Source organism: Anopheles cruzii, chromosome 3 (genome assembly GCF_943734635.1).
Source record: "Anopheles cruzii chromosome 3, idAnoCruzAS_RS32_06, whole genome shotgun sequence".
NCBI classification, from domain to species: Eukaryota; Metazoa; Arthropoda; class Insecta; order Diptera; family Culicidae; genus Anopheles; species Anopheles cruzii.
In genome coordinates this window covers 24,284,812-24,304,962 of record NC_069145.1, presented here as the reverse complement: position 1 = coordinate 24,304,962, position 20,151 = coordinate 24,284,812, and the positions used below count along the sequence as shown (strand labels likewise).

General features: G+C 53.4%; 3 protein-coding genes across 6 annotated transcripts in view; 2 read left to right on the top strand and 1 right to left on the bottom strand.

Annotated features, from left to right (window-relative positions):
- Nucleotides 1–366: 366 nt before the first annotated feature.
- Nucleotides 367–1,547, top strand: LOC128274123 (delta(3,5)-Delta(2,4)-dienoyl-CoA isomerase, mitochondrial). The gene is made up of 2 exons (XM_053012220.1): nucleotides 367–491; nucleotides 582–1,547. The coding sequence occupies exons 1-2, from the start codon at nucleotides 431–433 to the stop codon at nucleotides 1,472–1,474; spliced, it is 954 nt and encodes a 317-aa protein (XP_052868180.1). The 5' UTR covers nucleotides 367–430; the 3' UTR covers nucleotides 1,475–1,547.
- LOC128274120 (CDP-diacylglycerol--glycerol-3-phosphate 3-phosphatidyltransferase, mitochondrial) lies at nucleotides 1,539–4,656 on the bottom strand. Of its 4 annotated transcripts, XM_053012216.1 has the most exons (5): nucleotides 4,445–4,656; nucleotides 3,703–3,826; nucleotides 3,610–3,624; nucleotides 2,284–3,406; nucleotides 1,539–2,214 (listed from the first exon to the last, which is right to left on the bottom strand). In XM_053012216.1, exons 4-5 carry the CDS (start codon nucleotides 3,373–3,375, stop codon nucleotides 1,795–1,797), a joined length of 1,512 nt encoding a protein of 503 aa, XP_052868176.1. In that variant the 5' UTR covers nucleotides 3,376–3,406; nucleotides 3,610–3,624; nucleotides 3,703–3,826; nucleotides 4,445–4,656; the 3' UTR covers nucleotides 1,539–1,794. The 4 variants fall into 4 exon arrangements, with proteins under 4 accessions (XP_052868176.1, XP_052868174.1, XP_052868175.1 ...); XM_053012214.1 differs by having other exon boundaries at nucleotides 3,610–3,826; XM_053012215.1 differs by having other exon boundaries at nucleotides 3,610–3,823.
- A 1,394-nt stretch (nucleotides 4,657–6,050) lies between these two features.
- The window catches only part of LOC128272091 (uncharacterized), a 33,720-nt gene continuing 19,619 nt past the window's right edge, over nucleotides 6,051–20,151 (top strand). The window contains exon 1 of the mRNA XM_053009824.1: nucleotides 6,051–6,661. Within this exon, the coding sequence (XP_052865784.1) occupies nucleotides 6,553–6,661 (109 nt within the window). The 5' untranslated portion in view covers nucleotides 6,051–6,552. The remainder of the gene's footprint in view (nucleotides 6,662–20,151) is intronic.

Sequence of the window (20,151 nt, the reverse complement as noted above, 5' to 3'; positions counted from 1 at the left end):
TGAGTGATGTGGCACTAGTATTGGGTTTGTCAACAAACACTGTGCACTAGGGTGGATCCGGTAGAATCTGATCGATGTTTTGTAACTAAAAGCAATGTAGACGATTTGAATTAATGACCCTAATCTTGTACAAACTGATGAAAAGATATTCTATTCCCAGGACCTCAGGGATAATCTCAATAGCTTTGCAACGGGAGTGTGATTTTTTGGATACATTGCAATGTTTGAAAACATAGATTTTGACGTTTGACGTGACGACACGCACAAACACACTGCTCCGTTATCAATGAGTAGCTCAGTAGCTCAGTATGCTGCTAATTGTAGCCCATTGTAGTAGCGGAGCTATCGCCAAACTTGTTGCAAACGCCACACGACCGGTTCAAAGTCCGCCCGATTCATCTGTGAGAAAATTCGCAACTCATTCGCCGAGATGAATAAACAAGTGGCTGGAACGCTTTTCTCTTCTCTTAAACTGCTGACTCGATCAAGAGGTAGGTGAAAGTATCCTAGCAACCGACTGTGGATCGGGGAAGGGGAAGTGATCAAAGTATTAACCGTTATCGATCTGTGTTATTCCCCAGTTCCGGTGGCTCGTAATATGTGCGCGGTGGCCACGGATGCATCCGCACAGGGTGCCGAAAAGAAGTACAGCTTTAAGACGCTAAAACTGTCCACACCTAGCCCGTTTGTGGTGCACGTCGAATTCAACCGTCCGGATCGCATGAACGCCTTCAATCGGCAGCTATGGCTTGAGATCAAGGATTGCTTCGAACAGCTGCACAACGATCCAGATTGCCGGGTGGTAGTGCTGTCCGGTGGCGCTTCCAAGCACTTTACTGCCGGTATCGATCTGTTCGATATGATGAAACTCGGCCAGGAGCTTGGTGCGCTCGATGAAGTTGGGAGACGTGGGCGCCTGCTGGAGGGAACCATCAAGTTGTACCAAGACTGTATCACCGCACTGGAGCTTTGCTATAAGCCGGTTATCGTGGCGGTGCATTCGGCGTGCATCGGGGCGGGTCTCAATCTCATAACAGCTGCGGACATTCGTTACTGTACACGCGATGCTTGGTTTTCGCTCAAGGAAGTTGACATTGGTCTGGCGGCGGATGTTGGTGCGTTGCAGCGGTTGCCCCGGGTGGTCGGCAATCACAGCTGGGTGCGCGAGCTAGCGTTTACGGCGCGCAAGTTTTCGAGCGACGAAGCGCATGGTCACGGGTTGGTGTCACGTCTTTTTGACACGCGCGAAGCTCTGCTGGAGGGAGCGATCGAATTGGCGCGGGAGATTGCGAGCAAAAGTCCGATCGCGGTGCAGGGTACGAAGAAGAACATTGTCTACTCGGGCGATCACTCGGTGCAGGAGGGTTTGGATCAAATCCGGCAAATGAACATGCTGCACCTCCAGAGCGAGGACTTCCTTAACGCCGTCATGGCATCGCAATCCAAGGAAACGCCCGTTTTTGCCAAGCTGTGAGAGAGGTGATATCGGGCGATTTGGGGTCTGTGCATTTAGTTGATAAATGAAAAATACATTTCTTGCGATAATTAATTAACGTTATGTTTTAATGCTCTTTATATTTTTTAAAACAATGTTGTACACCAAAAACGACTAGTGTGCCCTCGGCTTAGGAAGCTTGCCTTGTGTGTTGCGTTCGGTAACTTTGGTAAAATGTCATTTAAGCTAGATCGGAACAACGGAACAATTAACATCGTAACGAGTGAAGCTGGACCAAGTGCCGATGCGGACGTATTCGAGTCAAGGAAAAGGTAGCCCGGCGCAGCGATGTGTAGGGCTTAGAAGAAGTTTCGAAACAATCCCACCACTGCGCGTACCCAGCGTGGCACGGGCCTACTCACGAGCTCGGTTTCGGCCGTGGTCGAGTGCTGCAAAAGGTTCTCGTACTCCGCCTGCAGCTTTCGCTGCAACCCATCATTCGTCGTCACCAGACAGATCTGTGCCTCGAGATCACGGTGCACTGACCGTTCACCGAAATTGGACGACCCGATCAGTGTCACGTTCGGTAACGTCGACTCGGGGAGATAGTACCAAAGGCCCTTGGCATGATACGTCCATCCAGGTCTCTCGTATTCGTAAAGCTCCACACGGTGGCTTTGGCCCGCACTTTGTAGTGTCTCTAGGAACTTGCGTGCCAGCAGTGAGTACGCGGCCGGAATACCACCAGCAGGACCCTTAGCACCAAGGAAACCGTTTGCCTAAAAGACGAAAGAGTGAACAGTTACCCAAAACGTGATCTTCACACAATCGATTGTAGGATCGCTTACGTTCGGGTGCGCCATCAGGATATTGCACTGTGCCTGACAGTCGTTCGTCAACGTGCGCATGTACGTTTCCGTGAGATTAAAGTATCCCGTGGCCAGGCGTAACCGCGAACCGGGTAAACAACCCGAAAGTAGCTGCCTCGTGGCCACACTGTCATGGTGTATGCCCAGCTGTCCCATCTCGATGAGCGGGAAGATCCACGTGTCGGTCTCGCCTTCGTCATGCGCCTGCAGCAGCGTGCGCTGTTCCTTCATCACCTGGCGGTAGAACGCTCGAACGCGGTCTCGCGCTTCGGTGGCAAACTCGAGCTGCGCACATTTGTACGGCAGCATAGTCCAGGTGTCGTGCAGCCGGGTCGCTCCATCGCGGCCCACGGTCAGGCTAAACTCTTGCACTTTGCCGAGAAAGCGGGCATAAAAATCGGCCAGCCGGCGATCCTCGATCATCACGTAACGATCCTGTCGGTTGGTGAAGTAATCGTTCGAAAGGTTGGCCCCGGACAGGATGACCGTATCGTCGACGAGATACAGCTTCATATGCTGTATTCCGAGCAGCTCGTTCCAGCGAGGAGGGGCCAGTCGTTTGGCGAGACCGCGCAACACGGGCGTGTGATAGAGCGACAGCCGGAAATTGTTCGTCTCCTCGACCAGCGGCATGAGGGTCGTTTTGCTGTTGCGCTCCCCCCGCGTTCCACGTGTAAAATCGAGCAGCACATCCACCTGAAGACGCTCGTTGCGACGTAGATTTTCGTGGATTGCGTGCACGAGGCCCGTTTCGAGGGTACCGGTGCCAAGGTACAGACTCGCAAGCATGATCCTCTTCCGTGCGGTCGAGCATTTCTCGAGAAGTGTATTGTAGAACGCGGCTGGCTCGTGAATCACCTCGATGCGGTCGCCCGGCACGGGAAAGCAGGGCGAGGTCGCATGCAACCAACTCAGCGACTGCAGCGCGGTGGCGCGGAATGCGGAAGGGAGCACCGTTTCCGACCCGCCTTGACTCGGACGACGGAGATTGTTGGATTGTGCCGGTGCTGGCAAAAATTCACCCGTCGGTGGACAGTCGGCGATGAATGTGCTGAAGAGTCGGCGGATCATCTTGAAAAACGGTTGTAGAATAATCTGCCAGCTAAGTAGGCGTCCGGTGAAAAAGAGAGATGTTCAAAAACGACGTTAATTTGTGGCAAGCAGTTGGCATCACACCATCAAGCACACAGTAAAAGTGACCCATACAAAGCATATGAAGGCTACTACATCTACCAGATGCAAGATAACAATACAACGTGGTCGCTAATGTACGCGAATGTAATAAACACAACAATGGTTCCTTACCTCTTCCGCGTACAACTAGCATCCGGATTCCGGAAAAAGAAACCCGGATGTCAATACTGTGTGTGGTTACCGAATATACTGGTCCCGGAATACCTTACAAATCCGCCGACTCGCTATACTGCGCCGTTAAGTCTAGTTTTGCTTTTCGTTTGATCGCCGCATTGGAAGGACTGTTTTACGATGCTCACAAAACTTGCGTACTTATGGACTGTTTCTGCTGCACGAGAAAAGTAATTGGATGAAAATGGGCAGTAGACAACGGAAGCGAACAGATTACGGAGAAACGAAACATTCGGAAACTACTTTCACACACGCTGTTCGCAAGTGTGTCCCCGATGCAGTTGACGGTAAAGAAGCGAAAGCAATCGTTGGACATCAGTAATCGTTGGACCACACGAACCGTACTTCGCGGATTGCGACGGACGGTGGTAACGAATTTGTTTTGGCCATAGGATTAACGGCGGTTTGCTGCGTTGCCGATGCTGCGGGCTTCGGAAAGCTTTCGGCTCCTTTCACTTTAAGTTTGAACGCTCAATTTGGCCGTCAACGGGAAAGCGGGAGGCGGTTGGTCTATTTTTAAAAACAAAATAAGCTCAATGCACAGCCCTCTCGAGTGCTCTGTACATTGTGTGAAGATGAATGCATCATTAAATTGCACGATACGCACAACCGCACGTTGTACGAGCGCAGGATGGTAGCGTAAAATGGATAAGGATTGCGAATGCATATAAAACAGATTTAAAGAACAAAACGTTAGGAACCTAGCAAAAGGCTTTAAAAACTATTCTCTTTCCGTTCGGTGCCAGCAGTGCGCCACTTCTTGGGTTGTGCTTACCTCAGAATAAAATCGATTACGCTCATGGTGCCTAGCAGCTCCGTACCATCACAGTGAAGGCGGGCAAGGATTGCCACAAAAGTATCCCTTTTGCTTCGAGCACCAATGTCCAGCTGGACTCAAACGGGACGGTGCAAACGCCGATGAGGCGCACGTTTTCGTCGATAATGGCGCAACGCAATCCGAGCGAACAAATCAAAACAGGACCTCACCGATTGTATTTACGTTGCGAAATCGGGATTAAAATCTACGCTCACAGCTGACGGATCGCAGAAACGTCAAAGTGTCAGCCGCTGTCATCACGGTGCGCACTGTTGTAGTGTTCCACACGAACGTTTCTAGTCTCTCCAATGCTAAATCGAATAAAATCGAAACGAATTACAGTTTTATTCACCTCTTTTTATTTATTTCTCTTTTAACTTTCGCCAATTTAGTAACAGAAACGGCCCAAATTTTTAATGGCTCCAGTTATCCTTTGCACACGCGAGAGTAGGTTAGCTTCCCGCTCTCCGTGGCACGTGCGATCGCGCGAGAGGATCTTCTCCTCATCTCGCCTCACTCGAGACCAGTTCAAACTCAAACTCCGACTCAGAGAGGTTGGTTGTGTCGCTGCGCGATGTGAGGATCGGCCTTTCTAACGTTTTGTGGCGGTTTTGAACGGTGAAGAAAAACGACCATCCTTTCCGTGAGCCGTGTTTTTGGCGCTTCACACACCGTTTCACGAAATTCCCCGCTTTTATTATCTGTTTACGTGATTTCGCGCCCATCTCGCTTTCTCCGACGGGCAAATTTTTGTGCGTGCAGCCCGCGAGCTGATCGTCGTGCGCGCAGCGCGTGTTTGCTAATCTTCGCCACCCCGTCCAGGAAAACAAAAAAACGACAGCCGGTGGTTGATAATCAACCAAAAATTCGTCAATCGAGTGTGGCACGAGGTTTGCGTCCTATCGTTATCGTTCTTGTCTCGAAACGTGCTCGCGCGACAAATAGGCGACCGGATTCGAGGCCGAAACCCCCCCGCCACACGGTGCTAAGAACCTAGCGCGATCGACCGCTTTATTTGCTTCGAACAGCGCGGGACGACAGTTTGTCTGCAAGCCGCGCGGTTAGTCGCGCGAAATGCGTTGTTATCAAATTAGTATTGTCCGAAGTATCGCCAGGTACCCCCGCAGCTTGAAGATGGGTGGCTAGAAGTGCTTCGTGGAATTCGCCGTAAGATGTGAAGAGTCCTGTTTCACGCCTTCTGTGGTTCGTTCAGCTATTTCTTAGTGACCGGTGGTCGTTCGCAGAAAGGATTCTTCGAAAGATCGCGCGAGTGGAATCCGATCGAGTTGTGGAACAGTGGACCTCGGGTGGTCAACCTAGTGAGTTTGGTGGGCCACAGCAATCTGGGGCTCCAGATGTAGTGAGCATCGAAAGTGTAAAGCGCCGAAAGGAAGCTGATTATTAACACGAAGCAATTTTCTTCGTCTACCATTTCTCCATCGCCGTGCCGTGGGCGATGCTTCGAAATTATCCCGGAACCCGGAAGAGCAGTTCCCACTTGTTTTGATTTTTCGGCAGAAAACTAGCGGCGGAGCGGCCGGGTGTTCGGTAGGAAAAAGCGAAACCGGAAAACCCCAGGCCGCGAGGGTTCGTTTGGGCGCGAGCGCGCGCGCGGAGAAAGAACCAATTTAATTGAATTCCCTTTCGATGGGAAACGTGCCGTGAGGCGAGGCAGAAAAAGGGCCGCTCGGTTTCTGTTTGTGAGTGCAACTAATCTGCGGTAATTCTGCCCCAGTTCGTGAGCGGCGAAGGCAACAGATTCAGCGTGCACCGCGCTAGCAGCTAGTGTTTGGGTTCGCCGTTGTCATAATACGCAATCAGGACGATCAATCCAGCCGTCGGTCCGGTGCGTTGTGCATTATCAGTCGGTGGAAGTTTGCTCGAAAAGTCCACCATCGGCAGAATCTGTCCGGGGCCGGAGAGCAACCGGCTTGAGCTGAATACTGTCTGCGAAAAAAGGTGCCAGGATTGAAGAACCCGGACGGCAGGGGGCTATCGGGTGCGATCGGCACCGCACCGTTCCCTTGAACCTGTCGGGCAACGAAGAAGCCAAAGTGAGACAGATCATGGCCACCGCTCCGCTGGTGCTACTGTTGGCGTCGATCGCCTTGTGCTGGTGTCCGCTGCTGCTGGCCGGTGCATCGGCCGAACATCATAACACGTCACACACGAAAGGTAAGACCATGTTGCACCAACTAACCTTTTCTATTAGCGCGATCCGGAATCCAGCATCGGGGCACGTTCCCAGACACGACGCACCACACACGCCAACGCAACTCCTCGCGGGTGCGGTATGGTGTGCAGAGCGCGTACCTCGAAAGGTTCTAATTTGGAAGAACGAGGCTAAAATGGTACCACCACCAGGCGGCAAAATCGGAGAACATGGAAAGATTGCCGTAAAATTATTTCATGGCCACACGACCGGCGAGGGCATAAACCTGGCGGGAGTCTCTTCGGTGGTCTCTGCGCGGTAGTGATCGGGACGGGAAGACCCCCTCCGTCGCCGTCGTCGTCGTCGCTGTGTTCTTTCGAGCCTTTTCTTTTCGTCCCATTTCTGGTCAGGGCTTTTTGGTGTGCTTCTCCCGGACAACAGCCGGACTCGCGGTCGCTATCGGTTCTTCGTTTTTATGTACCGCTCTTAATGCTTTCTCTTTCGCCCACGTTTCGAGCCTCGCCACCGCCGCCGCCGGACGATAATCAATTGTTATGGCCAAACGTTTTTCATTTGTTCATTTTCTTAACAAAGTTGCAGCGTGTAGACTTTGCAGTGTGCGACAACCACGATGGCGGGCACAGAAGCCTTATTCTTCTTGCGGGTCCTTTGTTTGCTACTAGCGTGCCTAAGTAGTCACACAAAAACACACGACCTCAGACCTCAGATAATTGGCCGAAAGGTGCGCGTCTTACAATTCTGCAGTGTCTAGTGTCTAGTGGCGAATTGTGAATTCATTACAATTATTGGCAGCCGACATATTGCATATGCTTGTGATACGATCACGCGGTTCATAAGGGTGCGTTACATAAACCCGTTAATAATAATGCTGTTTAGCGTACTTTCACTTAAAAATAGTACTTCTATCGCTCGTTGGGGAGTAAAAATAACAACCGACAACATTGCTCACCAAGCTGCACCAGAAGTCCGTAACTGCGCGGGATGCATCACGTGCCTGTGGCGGTGATCGCAGCACATGTTCCGGTGGTGCGAGAGGCTGGTGCATAACGAACGCGGTTGTACTGATGTTTATGATCGGCCCACTGCGTGGAAGAAGCTACGCAGTACTAGTTGTTGCTGGTGACTTTGGGCGAGAAAGTCAAACTCACCGCGCCGCAGCCCGCCGCAGACGCCGTCCAGTGTGAACCACAGTGGCTAACAGTACTTTCTTCCTCGCCTCGACTGGCGCGCATCAGCCCGATCCGACATCTCACTTTTCGGGCGGCAAGCTGAAGTTTATTTCTTGCGCAAATATAAACACCGTGCCCGGCCGCTAGCCAGCCGAGCGGAGGAGGAGAGTGTTTTGGTCGGCGTTTATCCGCGCGCGCCCGAACGGGGAACCATTTTCTACTGCGCCGTTATTTGGGAGAAAATATCCCGCCGCGGCTCGGTTTGTTTGTCCGATCACTTCCAGCACGGCGTTCGGCGAGCTTGCGCGGGGTCCCGTATTGACATTTAAGTGGCACCGACGCCGCCGCCGCCGCCAGCTGCTCGAAACAATAGGGACACTACTCCGGAGAAGCGGCCCACCAACTTACGTTCAAAGTGATCTTTGAGGCACCCACTCCGTCACTGTGTGTTTTACTGGCTTTTGGTCGGGCTCTTGGGTTTTGGTATTTTTCGTCCTTATCTCCCCGACACCGGCGGCTACCGCTCTTTTGGGGTGCCCGTCGTGAAGTGAAACTGCGCGGCGCGGATCACCGGCGGTCTTCTCCTGCCTGCCTCGGGGTCCGGGACAAGATGGACTCTTTTAAGATAAACGATACCCGAAGCGCGCGCGCAGAGTACGGCGATGCCGCCCCAAACGCTGGCCAAAGTGTGGTAAAAGTAAATAAATTGAGCAAAGCGAAGAGCAACTCCACGACGACCCGTGGTGGTTGACTTACGAGGCCGGTAGTACCTCTCGGTAGTCGGCCGTTGTTTTTTGGTCGGCCGCGTCGGAGTCGGAGATGGCCTTTGCGACTCGAGACGATATCGAGCGCGCGGACGCATATTTGTCGGGGGGAAGAAAAATAAAAAGGGGCCGGTGTTGTGGGGGTTTTGGGGCCCACAGGGCTCCGCGCAAGACACATGGTAATGGACGATAAGAGCGCCCTTCATCTCGCGGGGTGCGGTGCCCTGATTGAGACGCTACTGAAATGTGGGATAGGCAATGGGACAGAAGCACTCAAAACGCACTCGCCGCTTTCGGCAGCCACGATGGAGTGTAGTCTTTTTCTGGCTTGTTTTAATTTGAAATACCTTGAGACGCTTCCAAGGCGACTCCGGCGCAATTCGGCTGAGCCGCGGGCCATTGAACTGTTTACCAAATGACTGGCCCCCGGAACGGATGGACTCGCTCAGCCCGGTGCCTGACATGTCTTTATCATTCCATTACACGAAAAGAGCTAGATTTGACTGCCGCCTCCAGAAGGACGTTTATTTTGGGCCGTCCAAAACGATCCAAGCGGTTCCTTTGGTTCTCCTAAAACTATCTCCCAATTTGTGGCGTGTTCGGTAGAAATTCGCGAACCACAACGCTGCAGCTGGTGGCCCCATCTCGCCCTGCGCGGTTGTTCCGATTTCACTCGTTGCCGGCCATTAAAACGATTGAACAAACAACCGCGAACGTCTCAGAAACGAGCTTTTCCAACTCCAGGCAAAGTGCTTGTAATCCATTTTAATTAATTTTAGGGCCGCCAGTACTCTCGAACCATCGACGGAAGTACTTGAACATTCGAAATGGGCACGACGGGCAGTGCACTATCACCGTATCAAACGCAGCAGCACTACTCGGAGTCGCGCGGAGCACATTTGCGCCCGAATCTCGAACCATTGAACTTCACTGATAATGACCTGGCCGTTCGGGGACCGCGCGCATCTAGAAACCGGGGGCAGGGCAATTGACAAAAAGATCATAAAACGATCGTGAACAGTTTGTGCACCGTCGTAATCATCATCGTGTGCTGATAGAGCTCGGTCAAAACTCGTCGATCGCTGGACAACCGAAAAGAACTCCTCACGATCATCGATCCATTAACCGACCACAACCGTTTTGGTGGCAAATGACCGAGCAACGCGTGGTTAATAATGGAAATTATTCTTAATATACTTCTTCCTTCGTGTCCCACGCCTGTGTGTGCGTGCGTGTGTCTGCCCTGTCCGCGGACACGGGGGCGCACTCTAACACTGTCCCCAGACCCCCGGGGGGGGGTTTGTGCTGTTAATTGAATTCATTTAATCGAAATCAGTGCTCTCCGTCGGGCTTCTGTGGGACGAAAAACTAGAACCGAGAAGAGTCTGGGGTGATGGCGCGGATCGAAAGCTAGCCCGCCCAAGGCCAAGGTTTGTTTTTTTTCTTCTTCTGCTTCTTCGTTTACCCGCCGACCGCGGCGGCTGCCAGCTAATAAGGAAACAGCGCGCGGACGACCACGGTCTCCGCCGAGTGGTCGAATGATGACGTCAAATTTGTAGAGCTGCTGTCCTGGACCGGGCCGGGTCTGTCAGCGATAAACCCGTTAGCGCGCGCGCGCCGCGCGGTTTCTCATTTCAATCTCGGAACGGAAGTCGCGTAAACTGTCAAACTGTCCGCATCGACGATATCGACACGTGTGTGTGTGCGGAGTCGTTCGGATCGATTGGCTCGTTTCGGAGAGGCAACCAAGCAGAGCACAGACACCAGTGCGGGATGGTTGATTTATTGGCGGCGTTGGGCCATTTCTCTGTCATTGATCTTTTCGGGATCTGGGAAGTGAATTTTGAATACTCGAATACTGTGTCAATTTCTGTTGTCGTTGTGGACTTGATCGATAGGCTTATAATATGGATCCTCGCCGACTAACGTAAAATATAGGTAAATATCCAAAGGGCTGCTAAAACTATCCGTAACCATTTCTGAGAGTGTCCAGAAAGCAGTCTTCCCTTTGCGGTAGATGCCGCCATTCGTGTCCGCTCGTTCGCTCACTACTTTCATGCGCTCCGGTCCGGCTCCGGACACCAGCGCCCCGCACGTTGCCTAAGCGCAGCCCTTGGCAGGTGGGCGGCCCACGGTTCCCGTGGCGGATGGAGGCTGTCTTTACGGCCTACGCTTGGCACCGGGCACTGCGCAATGGTGGCGCATTTTCTATCCTGACCCGCAGCCGCCTGCGGTTCCGTGTGTCGGACTCTCGGATATCATGATCGCATATTGGCCACACCGACGATTAATCATCGAGTCCCAGCCCGCCCCCCGACGGGATTGGTTCCCCGTTGCAAATTTGCACTTTGCCTTTCGGATGCCTCTAATCACTTCGACAGTTGCGATCGATCGTGGGACAACACCCCCCGCGATCGGTATAGCTACCGTGCGGAAGAACTCGGTTGTGGGTGCGTGGGTTGCTCCGAATCGCCGCGGCCCGGTGCAAGTGGCCAGCGTCGGCCAGAGTCGGCTGCAGAAATTGCACAACCGAACGCAATGATCCGTTGTCTGGCTGACGGCCGCAGACAACGGGAATTGCCACCGCTCGAGCCACCACCAGAGTGAGGAGTGATTAATGGAAGCCCCTGGAGACTGTGTTGGTCCAGACCCGTGTATCCGGACGGTCTCCGGTACCGACTAATGGGGGGGCGTTCGCTCCTTCCTTCGATAATAACCCAATGACCTTCCCGCAACGTAACGGCTACGGGAGAGTCAGCCCGACCCGGAAGAACTCTACGCTATTAGGTCATCCGTGTGTGAGAACCACCAGAAACCTTCGAAACAGAAGCGCCAAAAGGCGAAGCTACGCCAATCGGTGTCCGCGCAAAGTGTGAATCGTGAGTTCCCGAAAATGGGCCGCGCGAACGTTAGATGAATTTATTGGACCACGCCGCAGCGCAGAAACTGAAACTGAATTCAAATTCGCCCTCCCCTTCCGGATTCGGCCGCGGTCGGATCTTCGTGTTATGGTCAGGCTGGATCCAGAATGAAGGCTGCAGGAAGCAGGCGGCCGTTTTGGAGGGCAATTCCGATTGAAAGCGAAAAGAATCGCGATCTGCGAAAGGCCTGCGCCGACGAATCAATGGCCGCGGTTCCCACACTTTGCGTTCCGATTACGCTAGAGTTATTGCCTCACACGGAATGGTGCGTAAACGCATAATTTCTTGCCTCATGATGCCGATCGATTATTTGTTGCCGAACGCGCGCCATGGCCATCGTCGTGAGCCGCGCTACACGGCTCGACACGCAACGCAATTCTCTCCGTTTACGATTCGGTGTCACGACTTTGACACCGAACTCTCCGATCCAACCCGGGCTCAGCATCCTTCGCCGCACTATCGGTGCCCAAAAATCTCCCGTTCTCATCGATGGCCAAAAGTCACGAAACGGCCGACGTTCCCGATCCACCGAGCGGCTACTATCCGAATCGTGTCAGGTAACGGCGTCAGGGAACCGCGGCGTGTACACTCTGTCAGCTGGAAGAAAGAGATACTGCTGGCCTGGAGGGAGCCGTGTCGGTTCCCGATTCCTTCAGTAACCCAGCATCAATTATCAGCAGTCATCGGTCTTAACTGACCTCTCTACTGGACTTATCTGCATCAGAAAGCTCGCGGAGGAACAGGTTTGCGTGTCCCGCTCTCAGATATGAATCCTCGTCTGGCGCGCTTGGCCTGACACGATTTACTGCCAACGATTCGGCCGGTGTCCTTTTTTTGCGCCACATGCGGTGAGGTATTCATAAACGTGTGACCCAATTCTGGTTAATATGGGATGACGTCGTCTTCCACAAGCCGGCCGAATAAGTTTATGTCTCATCGCTTACCCCAGTTTTGGGGCCGCTCCGACACGGAACACCTAATTCGTTGCTGCGGTCATTTTGCATACCCAATTTGTGAGACACTGTCGTGGTTCCCCTTAACCGGATTACCGCGGGGAGAGTGCCACCGCTAAACAATCGCCACCACCGCGAACAGCCTGCCAACCTGTTGGGTCGATCGGTTGATGGACAGCGGTCGTCGAGGTGCCACGAGCACCAGTGATTCCTTTCTCCTCCGATCCAAGACACACAGGCTGCCCGTTTTGTCCAAGAGGCCTGTCGCTTCACGGGTGTCCGCCACTGTGGAAACCGCGAAATGAAAGTGCGCCACAGCCAGAGCTCGGAAGCAATCGCGCTCTCTATTGTGCGCATGGGCTGGCCGAGCGACCGAGTGACGCCCGCCGATAATTATCGCATTTTAAACGCATCCCTTAATTGCGATGCCGTTTACGGGTTGTAGCCAGTACGCGGCGCGTGACGTGACTTCTTTCTGCCAAACGTCGCCAAGCCAAGAAGACAATCGTGGATCAGCGCGCGCGGAGGGCGCGAAAAAAAAAGTGAAACCATTCATCTCGTGCGAGGTCCAGTGACGACTTTTGAGGCGTCACTTTTATCGCCCCACTAAACTTCCTGTGTATTGCGGAAAAGGAACTGCAGAAGTGTCTGCACCGTCCTAGTTCGTGGCTTTTCCCGCCGGTTTGACCTCTCTTTGCCGATGTCTCCGTTGGTTTCTTTTCACCTTCGAAATGATTAAAACATGCTGCCTGCTGACCTACATGGGCGCTGCGCCGAGATTTGACCGAAGGTGGTCTGTGTGGTCGGTTTCGTTTGCCCGACGATGCTCTCTGCCCTTCGGAACGTAGGAATAAATTAACACTGGAAAACGGAAGATGCGCCGACCAGATCGGGGTCGGCGCGCACAGGAATTTGGGCGTAGTTGAGAGCCTCGGCAAAAGCCCAGTGCACCGTTTCAATATTTATATCGAACTGGACTTCGGAAGATGGGCGCTCATGGTCGAAGTTATCCACTCCCTGATATTCGGTGGTCAGGAGGGGTCCACTGATTACCCGACCTATACCCGGTCGGAAGTCTGCTTCGGGGGGTTGTGACCCATAAACTATAGGTACAAATTTCCAAATGCCTAGAAACGATTCGGTTGGAACCCGTAAGCCTCGTTTACCGGGGGCGGTCTCACTGAACTCTGAACGCCAGCGTTCCGTGGACAGTTTCGCAATGGAGCGTTAAAAAGCACCCTTCACGGTGCCGTCTCTGGTCCGGGCACCGGCGATAGTATCACCACGACGCAACCACGAACGCATTTGGGGAATCGGCCACAATCTTCCATCGCTGGGCTGTAGGGCGATCTCTAGAGAGCGGTTGGTCCTTCGGACAAAGATGGAAAGAATTATAGCCAATGATGGCCGCGGCCGAGTTTAACGGCGCGCAACGACGGTTGTCCCGATCACCCGGCTGTAACTCGGGACGGTCCAAGTCCGAGTCGCGGCGCTGACTTAGTAGCTGGGTTTTGGTTTCGAAAACTGCGTTTTAGCTAACGCTTAGCTAGAGAGGCCGTTACGATGGCACCTTGCCCTGCGGGAGGTACCTTAACTTCAAACGAACGAACGTTCGGCTGCGGCCGAGGAAAGTGCATCATCATCTCGAGCCCCGAGCCCGTGGACTGCGCTCTCCTCCGAGTCCTCTCCGATCAACATCCATCATCTTGACCCGGGGCTACTCGCACACACACACACACACACAGAGAGAGAGACCCGGGGGCCATGACTGCCCGAACGATCCATCTTCCGCGTTGCCGTTACATTCGACTCACGGCAACGGCGGACGGCGGACAATCTTTCGGTACGATTCGTCACAGGTTGCAGAACGGCCGTGGCCAAGCCCCAAGCCCAGCGAATGATGCATTGATGTGGCCACTCCCCGTGTGGGTCGGTCAGCGCTTGGGTGACGCACCCTAAAGCGCTCTTCACAATAAAAGCGCATCATCTCTCAACGCCGAGACGGCCAACTTTAATTGCAGTCTGCGTCCATCGGCAGCCTGTGTTAACCTGTTACCGGCGGGTATCGTGGTCGTCGCCCGCGGCGGTCAATGGTCAGGTGATGGCGCAGTCCTCGGTCGCAGGTTATCGCACAAGGGCCCAATATTAGAACCTCCCGAGAAAGAGTGGTGTTTGTATGCCGAATTACGACATACTTCTACGACATCTTCTCTACCGAAAATGGAACCACACGATTCCGGATGAGGGCTGACATGCTGCTCATTTTGGGTAAAAGCTGATGACTTCACGCGACCGACCCCCCGCGCATGAGTCATACGCTGCTACTTCTTGAAGCTTCTCGCAGGTGATCGAATCGTGACCGAGCACTCTGCCTCTGTGTGTGTGGTGATCATGGGGTCGTTTGATCATGTTTTTGCTCCCTGTCCGTCCCCGCCGTCGCCCGTCCATCAGTTGAACGACATCGTGAGCAACAATCCGCGCGCGCGCGCACTCGCAACCACATTCCTGCAACAACCCGCCATGTGCGGCGGAAGAACGACGACGACGACGAGCGGGATCAGGTTCAAGCTTTCAGCGGCCCTAGAGGCAGCCCGCGAAGAATCCCGCGCCTGGCGGCTGCTGGCGGAGCAAGTTTCCATATCGTGTGGCGCAACTAGGAAATCCGCTAGAAACCGCCCGCTGGCACGTTAACGGTGTTCTTTGAGTGACGGTGGCCGAGTGTGGCAGCCAGATGTCCCAGCAGCAGCAGCGGGCGGACATGTGTGACACATCGCGCGACATTGTCCGCAGAGAAGAACTCTCTAGTTCATCGCGAAAAGGGCAGCTCAAACAGGTAGCATGGACTCCACAGCTTCAGCTTTCTTGTGGCGCCCTCTGTTGACGGTGGTTCCACGTGTGACAGTTTCAAGACAGCCATGAGAGGCCTTAGGCGCGCACCAACCACCATCACCGTGCTTAGTCCAATTAGGGGCCGAACAAATGGTGATTTATCGATGGCCAGTCAGAGCGGTCGGTTGGTGTCCGTGTCTTCCAAGACCGTTCAGGTATCCCTTTTCGGTAAAACCTTTTCGGTCGGCGACTTGGGTGATGGAAACGGCCATCGGCGGATGATTCGTGAGCGTAGCGATCGGGGTGGGCGCCGCGCTCGTTAATTAGCTGGACTTGGGCGGACCTTCACTAGTCGTCGTCATGCCGCGCGCCATGATGCTGGTGGCCATAGACGGACGGACGGTAGCCCGCACCGGTTATCCTTGACGTAGGTGGAATAAAATCTGATAAAACAATCGAACTCGGATCGATTCTCAGATCGCGCACCACTCTAGAGGGGCCTATTGGGAAAGTTTCCCCAGTGGGGTTCGGATACCGACGGATCGAGTTTGATAACAAAACGTCAACACTGAAAGGTACCGCGAAATGGACGGTGGGAGCAATCCACGGTTTTTCGATCAACCTGGCCACCAGCGTTTGTGGCGTAGAAACAGGTTATTCACGTTTGTTGTTTCTTTTGTTTTGTTCTTCTTCGCGGCGGCGGCGGCCGGCTTCGGTTTGTGTGTCAGCGAAAAAAGGAGGTTCACGAAACGGGAGGGATGATGATCAACGGCAAGAACAATTAACCGATTTGTGCCATTCCACGGTTGGAAAGCTCTCTGCCCGGCCGGGATCATGTGTTTTCTCAAGGTTACCTGGGGCCGGCCACCGAAAACTGGGAACTATAAAATAAAGCACTTCTCGGGCTGGCCGATTCCTGGAAACATCAAAATGGCAGCCAACCGGATCCGGTCTTCGCTGCCCCCGGTCGGACTCTAGTTTGGCATCAGAACATCCCATCTGTAGCGATAAAACGCCCCTCCCCCCTCTCCGGAACCAAGGGTCATCCCATTCCGAGGCCCATTTCAAGTGGAGCACCGCTCTCCACGCAAAAGGCGCCACAACATAAATTGGCGTGCTTCGAATAAGTAGCACGAGCTTTTACAGTTAGCTCCTTGTCGAGGTCCATAGAGAGGCGGCCACCACCCCGCGACGACTACCCGGAGGTTTCGCAAACCGGGGCGGCCATTTCATTAGCTTCTATCATCGTTTTGGGATGCTAATGCTTTCGAATGGCCACGGGCCCCAGCGCTCGAACCATCACGCCGCGGCCGCACCGACCTGAGGCGCGACCATGACGACCCTTCTGGAGGCGCACCACAACACGGACGCGCGCTGCCCTGGCCAATGGTTTCGCGTGCGTGGAATAATGATTGACTCGAACCTCTTCACCGCCGTGTCGACCTGGACTTCCCTGGCGCGCCTCCAAGTTGGTGCTTTTGTTCTGTTTTGATCGAAAGGTGGAAGAGTTCCTGTACTTTCGCGAGCACATGCCGAAGGCGCTATGGCAGAGAACCGGGCGGCGCGTATAAACTCGGACAAGGATCCGGATCGAGTACCGGAGAAAACTGACCGTTCGACGAGCAAGAATGTCGAAGGCGCACCAAGCGAGAGCGAAGCGAATGGGGCTCTTCTCATCATGACAGGGCCTCATCATCTCAAGATGGCGGACCCAAACGTGGAGCGAGTGCCTCCCACTGGTGGGGGGGGTGGGGGCTGTTGGCGGCACCGAGGAGGGCCCACCGTATGCTGTCAAAAGCCCTGCTCGTATCGGACGTACACCTGAGACGGGCCATCTTCCTGGGTATTGAGCGGCGTCTAACCACTAACCGTTCGGACACTCTGTGAACCCTGGAGGCAAATTGGTTGGTCGCGTCGCTTCGCTTCAGCGAGACTTGATCAGGCTTCTTCGGATCTCGAACGAGTCGATTCCAGGGGGCTCCCCCGAATAAGGTAACTGGCTTCGTGGCTTTCTTTTCTTCCGCGCCCGATCCTGTGTGTTGTTTCTATCGCCGGAACAGTCGCTGCGTCCCGCTGATCGTATATGGGCCACACCGCGTCAAGACTATCCTCGAGAACGAGTTAAATGTTCCCCAGAGGAAAATCCCTTTTTGAGAAACTCAGTTAGCCACAAGCCGCTAGAGGCTCTAGTTCTGTTCGTGAGGAGTTGGCGCACAAGATAAGCGCGAACGGTATGTCCCAGGTACGGGGTACATTCGTGACCCTCGTGATTACTGTTGGACACTGAAGGTTCCGACCGCGCCACGGTCGCGTCTCCTCGGCGGAGCTGAACTTCAGCTAAATTATTGCGATAGAATTGAAGCACAATGGTGCCAATTTCGTACCATGCCACACGCTTTGACGCGATGCAATAGCTTCCAATTGGTGCGCCCAGCGATCGCAGCTCTCTCAGTGGACACGACGAAAAGATGGGGTGGACGGACGGAGGCTCATTTCATCACCGACCACCGGGAATGAAATGAGGGACTCGTTCCCCGGCCACGTTCTGGCCATTTCTGGCCATTGCATAATGTGTGCTGAACAATGGTCGCGGTGGTTCCTTTTTGCATCTAAAGTAATAGGCAAAACGGGTTGACAAATACAACTTTTTTGTTGAGCCCTAACATTAGAGAAGACCTTAAAGTCATGTTGCGTTTAAAATCGGCAGTAAGCTAGCCGTACCTCGATGGATTTATAGACTAAAACCAAATGGCCTATAAAGGGGGAGTTATTAAGAACACCAGGGTAAAGTAGTAAAATAGTAACGCTGAATTGGTTTTGATTAAAGCGCTGACTGTTCTTGGAATACACCTCCCATTACTTCCCATATTTCCTGCCCAACGTGACCCTCAATTTATTGGATCATCTTTTCACCGCTGTATTCATCTGCATTCTTCCTGGACTCTATGAATGTTCAATATTCCTTGATTTGTGTGAAGTTGGGGGCACTTTTGTAAGTTGGTGTCTTAGCTCTTTTCAAAACAAAATGTCATCGTCAAATGTCACTGTTTGGTATTTGGATTTAGAAAAGGGAGAAATGTCAAAACATCTATCCGGGAGGACTACTAAGATAGGATCGCTGCAGTGAATAAGATATTGTTTCCGATTTGAAAAGCCACCGACTAGTGCGACTGGAACGCATATTCTTTCGAAGATAAATAACGTGGCGAGCCACTTTTCTGCTTCTTCTGGTAATGTTGTCCAGTTTTGGCCTGGACTTGCAGGAGGCACTGAGCACAGAAGTAGGAAACAACTACTGCGGAAACTGCGGAAATCCATTCAGTTTCAGAGAATCCGCCAAGGGCATCAAACGGTGGGATCGCAAGAACCCCTTTCGCGAGCCATCGCAGCCATTTAAAGCTCCAAATTTATCGTTCTTTCGGAAGCCGCTATTCTTGACAGCTCAAGGTCCGCAATCCTCCGGTTGTGGAGCTTCTTTTTCTTCATGTCGCCAATGTCGCCTACCGGGGCATACCGTTCGCACGATCTTTTTGGACTGGACCACCACAATCTGACCCGGCGATCAGCAACCAAAAAGTTTTGACACAATGGCGTTGTTTTTTTTGTTGAAAGTGAGATTTTCCTACGAGAACCGATGGATTGTTCCAAAAGCATAGGAATTTTTCCCAAGAAGTACGCGACGTTGGTTAACAAATTCTTCTTTCTCTTTGGAATCGGTCGACAGGCCATCCGCTTTCGTTCGCTTATCTCTCTCGCCATCCCCAGTCCGGTCGGTCGGCGGCGGTACCTTTCTCCTTCCACAAGGACCACTCGCACCAGAAAGCCAACCGGCCATCACCAGCGGCTGTCAAAATAGAGAAACCCCTGCCGGAAACGAACCTGGCCAATGTAACGCCACGCCGTCCCGGGGCTTCGTGGACGTGGGAGGTGGGTTATCCATCCTCCTCCAACGTGTGTGTCTGTGAATGGTGGCGATTGTTGTGTGGCCGCGCGGCTATTTGCCTTCTCTCGGGTGGTGGTGTCAGCCGAACGCCCCGCTTGTCTAGGCGACGGGTATCCGGGCGACCCCTTCATCCCAGGTGGCACTTCGCCAGACACGGATCGCCGGATCGCGACCGATCGCTAACCGCATTTCCACGGCTCTACACCAGAGTGTCGGTGGGTGTCAATGGAAAGTTTGACGCGCACCGCGCGCCCGCGGCAAAGCGCTCTGATGTCGAATCTGACACTTGTGGTCCCAACACATCCGGCAGCGCAGCGCAGCGAGGAGTGTCCGTCCAACGCGCGTTAAGTTACGACGGTCCCAGGTTGTTACGGAACTGCACTGTGCTGCTCTGCCCAGCAACGTCCATCCAGTTGTTGTGTTTACCACGAAATTTTGGGCACCTCGGCCCGGAGCGGGCCTCTTCATTCGGTGACACCTGCCCACGAGTGTCACGGGTGGTCCGCTCCCTCCCCCCGGGGGGTCGTACGTTCGGTCGCGGCTTTTATTTTCCGATCAACCGCGCGAAGGGCCCCGGAAAAGGGTCCGCGTAAACTCGAGATGAATTATAACATAATCGCCCGATTAAAATCCATTAAAGAGACACTTTCCATCCCCTAATAGACACGCTCGCTAGCTGGCCCTCCGGAGTTCCCGTTCCGGAGGAAAAAAGCCTGACACTCTTGTTCTCTCTGTCTCTCTCTCTCTAGTCGCGTCCAGCGGCAAGACGGTGGCAGCAGAGGCCGATCGTTGGGCAAACGAAATTATCGCTGTTTTGACAGCGTCATAATCTGTTTCTTTGACTTTCTACTTTGTCTTCCACTTTCGCCCGACCCGGTCTGGGCGGCGGAACGAATTGTGTTACATGTAGCAG

Excerpts from the sequence above, each read along its gene's own strand:
- LOC128274123 (XM_053012220.1), top strand. The coding sequence starts at position 431 with ATGAATAAACAAGTGGCTGGAACGCTTTTCTCTTCTCTTAAACTGCTG. Across the intron at positions 492-581 it reads ACTGCTGACTCGATCAAGAG|TTCCGGTGGCTCGTAATATG; the intron begins GTAGGTGAAAGT and ends GTTATTCCCCAG.
- LOC128274120 (XM_053012213.1), bottom strand. The coding sequence starts at position 4,470 with ATGAGCGTAATCGATTTTATTCTGAG. Across the intron at positions 3,407-4,444 it reads GTAATCGATTTTATTCTGAG|CTGGCAGATTATTCTACAAC; the intron begins GTAAGCACAACC and ends ACGCCTACTTAG. Across the intron at positions 2,215-2,283 it reads TCCTGATGGCGCACCCGAAC|GCAAACGGTTTCCTTGGTGC; the intron begins GTAAGCGATCCT and ends TTCGTCTTTTAG.